At 35.8% G+C, this 9,474-nt stretch overlaps 1 protein-coding gene across 1 annotated transcript; it reads left to right on the plus strand.

The window, feature by feature from the left end:
* Positions 1-578: 578 nt before the first annotated feature.
* LOC108327474 (uncharacterized) lies at positions 579-1,577 on the plus strand. The gene has a single exon (XM_017561169.1). The coding sequence runs from the start codon at positions 579-581 to the stop codon at positions 1,575-1,577; it is 999 nt and encodes a 332-aa protein (XP_017416658.1).
* The last annotated feature ends 7,897 nt before the right edge of the window (positions 1,578-9,474 follow it).

Genomic DNA, 9,474 nt, shown 5'->3' on the forward strand with positions numbered 1-9,474 from the left:
TGCAGGATGCAATTCGGACAAGGTAATTTCAACCACTGGTGGAAACAAAGTCAATATGGACTAGTTGTCGAACAACAACAATGGCAACAACAACCCTCTTTTTCTGAAAAAATGGCCAAGATGGATGACACACTTCAACAGTTAGTGCAGATGTCTGATTCTCATCATAAAAGCACTCAAGGAGCATTCAGAAGGATAGGGAGCCAGCTTGGTCACAAAATTCAGAAGCTGGATGATCTTGGGAGTAACATGAAAGCTAACCCTAGAGAGGAATGCAAAGTTGTTGTTACCAGAAGTGGCAAAATTTTAGATGAGAGAAAAGAAAAAGAAAGGTTGACTGAAAAAGAAAAAGATGAAGAGAAAGAAAAAGAAGAGAGTGAGAGAACAGAAAAAGAAAAAGAGAGGGAAGAGAAGAAAAATAGAGAGGAAGAGGATGAGAGAAAAAAGAAAGAATTGTATGAAAAGCCCCTTCCTTACCCAAAGAATTATTCTAGGAAGGAGAAAGAAAAACAGTTTGAGCGTTCATATGCTAAGCAAAGTTGGAGATTAACATACCTTTCTCCGAAGCCTTGCAACAAATGCCTTCATATGCTAAATTTTCGAAGGAGCTCCTCACTAAGAAAAGGAAGTACATTGAAGAGGAAACCATTAAAGTTCAAGGAAACTGTAGTGCTATCATACAAAAGCTTCTACCTCCCAAGTTGAAAGATCTAGGAAGCTTCACCATTCCTTGCACCATAGGGAATATCTCTGTTGGAAAGGCACTAATTGATTTGGGAGCCAGTATCAATCTCATGTCGCTCTCCATGTTTGAAAAAATTGAAGTTTTGGAACTCAAGCCTACATGGATGACTATTCAACTAGTTGATAGATCTCTGAAATATCCTTATGGGGTAGCTGAAGATGTGATTGTGAAGGTAGACAAATTTCTGTTTCCTATGGACTTTGTTATCATGGAGATGGAGGAGGATGTAAATGTGCCTCTTATTCTTGGGAGACCTTTTATGAAGACTGCGAGAGTTTTTATTGAGGTGGAAAACGACAAACTGAAGGTGAGAGTGCAAGATGAAGAAGTAAACTTTCATGTTTTTGAAGCTATGGCTCACCCAAAGGATGACAAGGAGTGTTTCCATCTTGACACTCTTGACAAAATTTGCATGATACAAGAGAAGAAAGCAAATGATATTTTTCTTTTAGAGGAGATGCTAGTTGACACTTGTGAAGAATTAAATGAGAAAGAAGAAGAATTGATTGATGAGTGCTTGGATGATTTGAAAGAAGTCCCTTTGCATAAGATGGAAGAGAGCAACCCAGAAGAAAAAGTAAAGGAAAGCAAATTGGAGCTGAAGATGTTACCACCACACTTGAAGTATGCGTTTTTGGAAGAAGGGGGGAATAAACCAGTTATCATCAGTAATTCTCTCTCTCCCAAAGAAGAAGAAAAGTTGGTTGAGATACTAAAAGCCAACATAGGAGCTCTTGGATGGTCAATCTTAGATCTCAAAGGCATAAGTCTGACATATTGCATGCACAAATTTTTTATGGAGGATGATTACAAACTAGTTGCTCAACCATAGAGAAGGTTAAATCCAGTGATGAAGGAGGAGGTGAGAAAAGAAGTGCTAAAGTTACTTGAGGCCCGTATTATTTATCCTATTTCTGACAGTGCATGGGTGAGCCCAGTTCAGGTGGTACCAAAGAAAGGTGGGATGACAGTTATTTATAATGAAAAAAATGAACTCATACCTACAAGGACTGTTACTGGATGGAGGATGTGTATTAACTACAGAAAGTTGAACAATGCTACTAGGAAGGATCACTTTCCCCTTCCTTTCATGGATCAGATGCTGGAGAGATTGACAGGTCAGGCTTTCTATTGATTTCTATTATGGATATAATCAAATTGTGGTAGATCCAAAGGACCAAGAGAAGACGGCTTTCACTTGCCCATTTGGAGGTTTTGCTTACAAAAAAATGTCGTTTGGGTTATGTAATGCTCCAGCTACCTTTCAGAGGTGTATGCAGGCCATCTTCGCAGATCTAATACAAAAATGCATTGAAGTCTTTATGGATGATTTCTCAGTGTTTGGTAGTTCCTTTCATAAGTGCTTGTCCAACCTGGATGTTGTACTTAAGAGATGCACCCATTCCAATCTTGTTCTCAGTTGGGAAAAATGTCACTTTATGGTAATGGAAGGTATTTGTTTGGGTCATAAAGTTTCTTCCAAGGGAATTGAGGTTGACAGAGCCAAAGTGGAAGTCATTGAAAAACTTCCGCCACCAACCAATGTGAAGGGAATCAAAAGCTTTTTGGGTCATGCTGGGTTTTATAGAAGATTCATCAAAGACTTTTCAAAGATTGGCAAACCATTAAGCAATCTCCTTGTCAAAGACGTGCCATTTGTTATGGACGATGAATGCCTTAAGGCGTTTGATGTTTTGAAAAAAAACATTGATTTCGGCTCCAGTAATTGTAGCTCCTGATTGGAATCAAGACTTTGAGTTGATGTGTGATGCTACTAATTATTCCATAGGTGTTATTCTTGGTCAAAGAAGAGAGAAGGTATTTCACACTATTTACTATGCAAGCAAAGTTTTGAATGAGGCTTAGTTGAATTATGCCACTACAGAGAAAGAATTCCTTGCTATTGTGTATGCTTTAGAGAAATTTAGATCTTATCTCATTGGGTCTAAAGTGATCATCTACACTGACCATGCAGCTATAAAGTACTTGCTAACCAAACCGGATTCTAAGCCGCGATTGATTAGATGGGTACTTTGTTACAAGAATTTGATGTGGAAATCCGTGACCAGAAGGGAAGTGAAAATGTAATTGCTGATCACTTATCTCGGTTGGTTAATAGTTAAGTTACAAGCAAGGAAGCAGAAATCTGGGAATCCTTCTCAGATGAAACACTCATGTATATCCAACAAAGGTCGTGGTTTGTTGATATGGCTAATTTCAAAGCTGCAGGAGTAATCCCAAAAGATCTCAATTGGAAACAAAGAAAAAAAATTTTGCATGATGCCAAACAATTTATTTGGGATGATCCTTACTTGTTCAAAATTGGAGCAGATAACCTTCTGAGGCGCTGTGTGACTAAGGAAGAAGTGGAAGGAATTTTGTGGCACTGTCATGACTCACCTTATGGGGGGCATTTTAGTGGAGAGAAAACAGCTACAAAAGTTCTCTAGTCAAGATTTTATTGGCCTACTCTGTTTAAAGATGCTCATAATCATGCCAGGAACTGTGATAAGTGTCAAAGGATGGGTACTATCTTCAGACGTCATGAAAGGCCACTACAATTTCATACATTTGCATACTCACATATTAATTCCTGTATTACATTGATTCTAAAATGCTTGATCTGGAAATACTTGGAAAGGTTTTGTAGGAATTTCACTTGCTGACTGGATGGAACTGGTTAATCTAAGATATGCTACAGCAAGAAATCGACTTTGACTGAGATCAAATCGATTAAACATCAACAAGAGTTTAAAGATTCCAAAAGTGGATTATCTGGTATCTTTAAATCTTGCTTTAATTGATGTTGATTACTTATTCTTATATCTATATGCTTATCTGCTGCATAAAATATCTGAGATGATATGAGTTTGAAATGTGTTGTTTGATTGAATCAGTATCACCATGTTATTATTGTGATTTATCTAATCTGATACTGTGTTATTCACACTGATATATGCTCTGACAATTTTTGTTTACTGGATTGTGCATCCGTATTTTGAGATTGATATATGCATAATGATAGGGGCAGCATTGCATATCATTGATATATTTCACATGCCTTCATTTAAGGAGGAGAATATCTTAATTTCATGTGAATATTCTTGATAGGGGAAGCGTCAATACTTGTTTTATGATTATCTGATGCATCTCTGTATGCTTGATTATCTATCTATCAATACCTTTGTGTGCTTACCTTTTTTGCTAATGCTCAAAGGGGGAGAATTTTTGGTTGATTGATTGATAATCTGTATTGAGTTGTGCAACATGGTTAATTATTAATCATGGTTGTGCATCATAAAAAAATGGGGAGATTGCTAAGATTGTTGATAGGGGGAGCACTGGTTTAGCTGAACCCACAATCTTAGTCATATCTGAGTTTTTGATGATGACAACACATAATTAATAACACACATGTATTTGGTGTTACATGTTCTATGCTTACGTGTTATATGCGTTTTTGAGAACATGATTGTTTTGTTTATGTTGTTCATTGCATTTCACTGTGTTATATATGTGATTTTATACATGAATGCATGACACATGTTTTTGGAAAAGAAAAACCACAAGCACTTTTGTTGAACTTAAATTGTGTGGCAAAACAATAGTTTTAAGTCGATTTCATTATGGGGTGAGTCGATTAAAACTCGTGTCTTTGCACAAACATTTTCAAGTGTGTTGTGAGAGTTTTTCAAAGAGAAAAGTTTTCGAAACTGTTTTACTCTGTTATTAAGTCGATTACATGCGTGTTACATTCGACTGAGTTTGTTATGTTTTGAATAACTGTGAATGCTTTATATAACTGTCACAACGACTATATTTTTAAATATGTTGACCAAACATTAAATGAATATTGACTGCATTAATTGTACATTCAATTAACTGCATTGATTGCTGCTAACTGCAATAATAAAATTGCTATATTCGACTGCATTAGTAGCATAGTCATTTAAAATGTGTCAGAGTTGTGTTTATCTATAAATTAATGTCAATTTGATTTTTGTAAGAACTTTTGTGAATCTAACAATTTGTGATATCTTTTGCAGAAAGTGCATTCTTACGGAAAGAGAGAAAGAGCTCCAACAAACAAGAAGTGACCGTAGTGATCATCTACTTGTGGATTCTTGAAGAGCAAGTTAATTGCACGTATAAAGGCTGATCATATCTGCACATTGGGTGTAAGTAAGAGATCAGAGGCTACAATCTTGTGAAGATTGGACTAAGGTTCCCTATTGTGATTACATGAAGAAGAGTGTGCTGCGTTCTTGACTTTGAGGGTGGCTCAAAGGGTTTGGACTGTAGGAAAGGGGATTCTTGCTGCTAGTTTGTTTGTATACTGCCTATATTTGAATTAGAGGGTTAGAGCGGTGTTTTATATTTTTGACGTGAGGTCGCTATAAAAGCCTTATTGTAAAAACCTTGATCATTATAGTGCATTGGCTTCCTGTGGTTGGAAGGACATTGGATGTAGGCCTGGCCGAACCAGTATAAAACTCAGTGTTCGATCTTTCTATCCCTAAACTCTTTTATTCAGTCGACTTCTTACTATACTCAATCGATTTAATTTCCATTGCATAAACAAGTCTTTTACCTTGCATTTTGTTAACAATATTTTTTATCTCCAGAAACAAAACCTAAAATTTGTTAATGGATCGACAAGCGTACCGAATCGCACAAGTAATATAAAATGGTAAGACCAAGTATCGTATCCCTCAAGACTCTCGGCACTAAACAATTGTGTGATAACTCAATTAATTAAGACTTAAATAAAATGAGATTGTTTGTTTCAAATGCAAAGACTTAAAATTAAATATGAATGCAAATTGATCAATAGCAGAGTAACACAGAGATGAACGAAGGTTGTTCATAAAATGAGATGAATATGTTGTTAGGGTTTGATTTCACCAAGTTTACTCTCATGTATATAAGAATTATTCTTTTTACATTAATATTAACGTCACTGACTAAATTACTTAGAACCCGATCCCTTAGCACAATAAGCCTGCCTTAATTCCTAGTTCGTGCAATTCCTAGCATTCCTAGAAAATTAAGTTTGAAGATCAAGAGCTTAAGACGACCAAGTACTCATACCCTCATCCCTGAGAAATATTACCCTTAGGAGAATTCAACAAGAACCTGAATTGTAAGGAACCTCCCGACACTCATGCAATTCATAAATCATGCTACTAAATGAGTTAAATAGAGCAAGCATTGAAACAGATGAATTCCCTAATAATTAATGAGAGTTCACAAGGTTACATCATCCCCCAACAACAAATAGAGTTTAATTCCCGATAGACATGCAGAAACTATATGAATAATAAAAAAGCATGAGATAATGAAACCTTAAGAGTAGAAGAGGAAGCTCCTGCCTCCAGATCCTCCTTTAGAGAGTAGAAGAGTGTGCTTTTGTGTTGCTCCAGCCAGAGATACAAAACCTAAAGCGCCTGGGTCCTTTAAATAAAGTTGGAAAAGAATAGGAATAGGGTCCAGTCCAAAAGAGTCGAAACAGAGCAAAAATTAGGTCGGATCTGCAACGCGCGACGCTCGGGGCCGTATTTAGGGCGCCCGGGCGGTGGACGTCGATTTCGTAGGGCTTGAGCCTTCAATTTTGCCCAGGCTTCGGGGGTTCGACGCCCGTGCCGCCTAGGGCCCCTGGGCGACGGACCTCGATTTTTCCACGCTCAAGCCTCCTGTAGGTCGCCTAAGCTTTGTATGGTTCCTTCTTCTGGTGCTTTTCTAGGCCTTTCTGAGCTCTATATCCTTAGCACTTCATCTCTGCTTCCTGTATTAACTCATTTTCTATCAAAACAAAGGGAATTAGTCATAAAATCATCAAATTCAACCTCAACTCTCTTATTCTCACAACTTAATGAAAAAGCATGAGTCCAAGCAAGTTTCTAAGTCAAAAAGTGTGTACTTAGTATCAAAATTACATCATAGATAACGGTATTTTAAACCGTTATCACGTTTCAAGAAAGTCATAAAGGCATCACATGTGGTGAAAAAGATTTTGAAAGTTTTAAATTTTATACTTCACCAATTCACTCCCCTCTTGGTGTGAGAAATTGAGTCATTCTTTTTTAAAGGGGGAGAAACTAATGTGTTTGTTGATTTTGTTAAAACTAATGATCTTTCTTTTGTCTAAGTGAAGTTGATTGTACCATGGAACATCGACAAGAAGAAGAGAAGTTAGATGTTTACTAATGTGAATACTTCATTGTATGTCGGTTCAACTAAGTTCACACGGTTCTCAATAATGTTAAAGCTCATGAGTTTAAGGCGACTGACGAGTAGACCGATAAGAGTTTCACATAATTGTTGGTATGGTTGAATGAAATGTTTCCAAATGAAAATTAACAACCCACTTGTAATTATCATGCCATGAAAATTCTTTGTCTGATGGGTATCAAGTATAAAAGGATTTAAGCATTTCCTAATGATATAATATTGTTGATAGGCGGAGCTATATCTAGCAAAACTCATCTCACATATCTGTTTGTGATGATGAACAAAAGAAATGTTTTATAGTTTCTTGCACAACAAATGGCAAAACAATTGCTTGATCTTTATTGTGTTTATGCTTGAAATGATTGATATATGAATTCATTTTCTGGAAATGAATAAATTATTTAAACACATTGAACTTTGTATATTTGGAAGAAATAATTAATTAAACTGTTTATATAATTTGTTAAATTTCATCATATTTCACCCTGGGGCAAAAATTTGTTTATTAATTGATTACATTAGTTGTATAATTGATCGAGGCCATATCCGAATCAAATTAATATGTAATTAAAGTATAATTTAAACTAGGAAGTGAATCCTAGATCGTTTCTCAAGGACTAAATGTGGTTCAGTCAATAGGTCGAACACTTGGTGGGGGGTTTTGTGGACAATTTTATGGATGCAAAAGAAACAACTAAAACACGAATTCAACACAGATTAGAAAACCGTTGGCAATTAACTCAAATGCAATGTTCCAATCACAAATTATCATCAATCACTCACTATTCTAACCCCTAATCCAACACTGGCTAATCAAATAAGCGAAGACTAACCATGTTTTCATATTTGCAAACTAAGCGAATGCAATGCACAAGTTCAATCAATTGTGCAGCATACAGTCCAATCAACTAAGCGAAGATTTAACACCAATTAGGCAACTAAGCGTATACCCAATCGCAAGCACAAAACATATTGAATGTTGAGCCAAATCAAAGCATCAAAAACACACTTCCAACTTAGAAATCTCATGGAAACAATGCAATTTTTCTAATGACCAACCAAGCACACTTAAGCTAACATTAAAACGAAATTAACACAACCAAACAGAATTGAAAACATTGAAGTAAATGTGGAAATAAAAACTGGAGCGAAAATGAGTTATAAGTCAAATGGTACAAATTAGTAAGGTCGAACGGTACTAACAATGAAGCTGAACGGTCCTAACAGTGAAGTGTGTTAGGAACCGAACGGTACTAATAGCAAGGTGTGTTAGAATCTGAACAGTATTACAGTTATCAGCAAGGGAAACAAAAATAAGAAAGAGAATAGAAACGAGAATGGAAAACTAAATTGGAATTAATTTGAAAACGAGTTCATATAGAAGATAGACGAACAGTATTACACCAATAAAACGAACAAGAACAAGTCGAACAGTACTAACAGTGAAGACTATTCGAAGCCTAACGGTATTATAGTCAATGCAGCAAAAGGAAAAACGTGCAGAATCAAAAGGCAATCAAAATCAAAACGCAACTGAACTGGAACAAAATTGCAAAGCTAGAACGAAAATGGAGTGCGAAAGTAAAGCAAGAAACGAAACTGGAATCTAAAATGAAAGCAAGAAATGAAATTGAAATTGCAATTAAAAACATAAATCATTCATTACAAGGAAAAGGAAAGAGAACAAAACCTAAGGGGGGAAAGAAGAAAACGCCCAATGCTCCCCAAAACCTAAGAAGAAAAACGTGAATGAGGGAGAGCGGAAAAAGTGAAATCTGATTTGGGGTTTATAGACACCAAATTACAATTATGCCCTTCTAATGGGTTTCTACAAAATATGCACAAAAATGGGCCCAAAACTAAACTAAAAACGAAAATAAAACAAATGGTGATGTGGAACTCTGAAAATAACGTGCCATCACTCTTGTTGTCCCAAAATATGTTTCCAAAATTGCCCTACAATTAATAATTTGAATAATTAAGACCAAGTAATTCAAATTAATTAAAATAAGAATTCTTAGTCAAATTAGGCCCAAATAGTGAAAATGAGACAATAATGGAGAATTAAACACAATTCACTAATACAATATTTGCACTTCAGGTGTATTCTTTAAGGATCAATGTCTTCATTACAATCAAGAGGATTGTGTTCCTGTTGTTGTGATCCAGGAGGAAAACATGTGTGTTTGCATTGAGAGTTGGGATTGCTCTCAAGGTGTACAGAAAATTGGGATTACTTTTTGGGTTTGTTAGATTGTGAGGTAATTCACATATTGTATTGTAAGTGATACTGAGTTGGGGAAGGAGATTACATTGAGAGGGGATATCTTTGTATTCTTGCTTGTATAACTCTATCATTATAGTGGTTCCCTTCAACTAAGGTTGTTGAAGGAAGACTAGATGTAGGCTTAGCCACACTAGTATAAATCTTTGTTTTCATCTTTCTATCCTTTCTGTTTTATTGTTGTTCATATACTTGTCATATTGATTTCAACAAA

The sequence above is a fragment of the Vigna angularis genome, chromosome 2 (assembly GCF_016808095.1).
Source record: "Vigna angularis cultivar LongXiaoDou No.4 chromosome 2, ASM1680809v1, whole genome shotgun sequence".
Classification (NCBI taxonomy): Eukaryota; Viridiplantae; Streptophyta; class Magnoliopsida; order Fabales; family Fabaceae; genus Vigna; species Vigna angularis.

Excerpts from the sequence above, each read along its gene's own strand:
- LOC108327474 (XM_017561169.1), top strand. The coding sequence starts at position 579 with ATGCCTTCATATGCTAAATTTTCGAAGGAGCTCCTCACTAAGAAAAGG.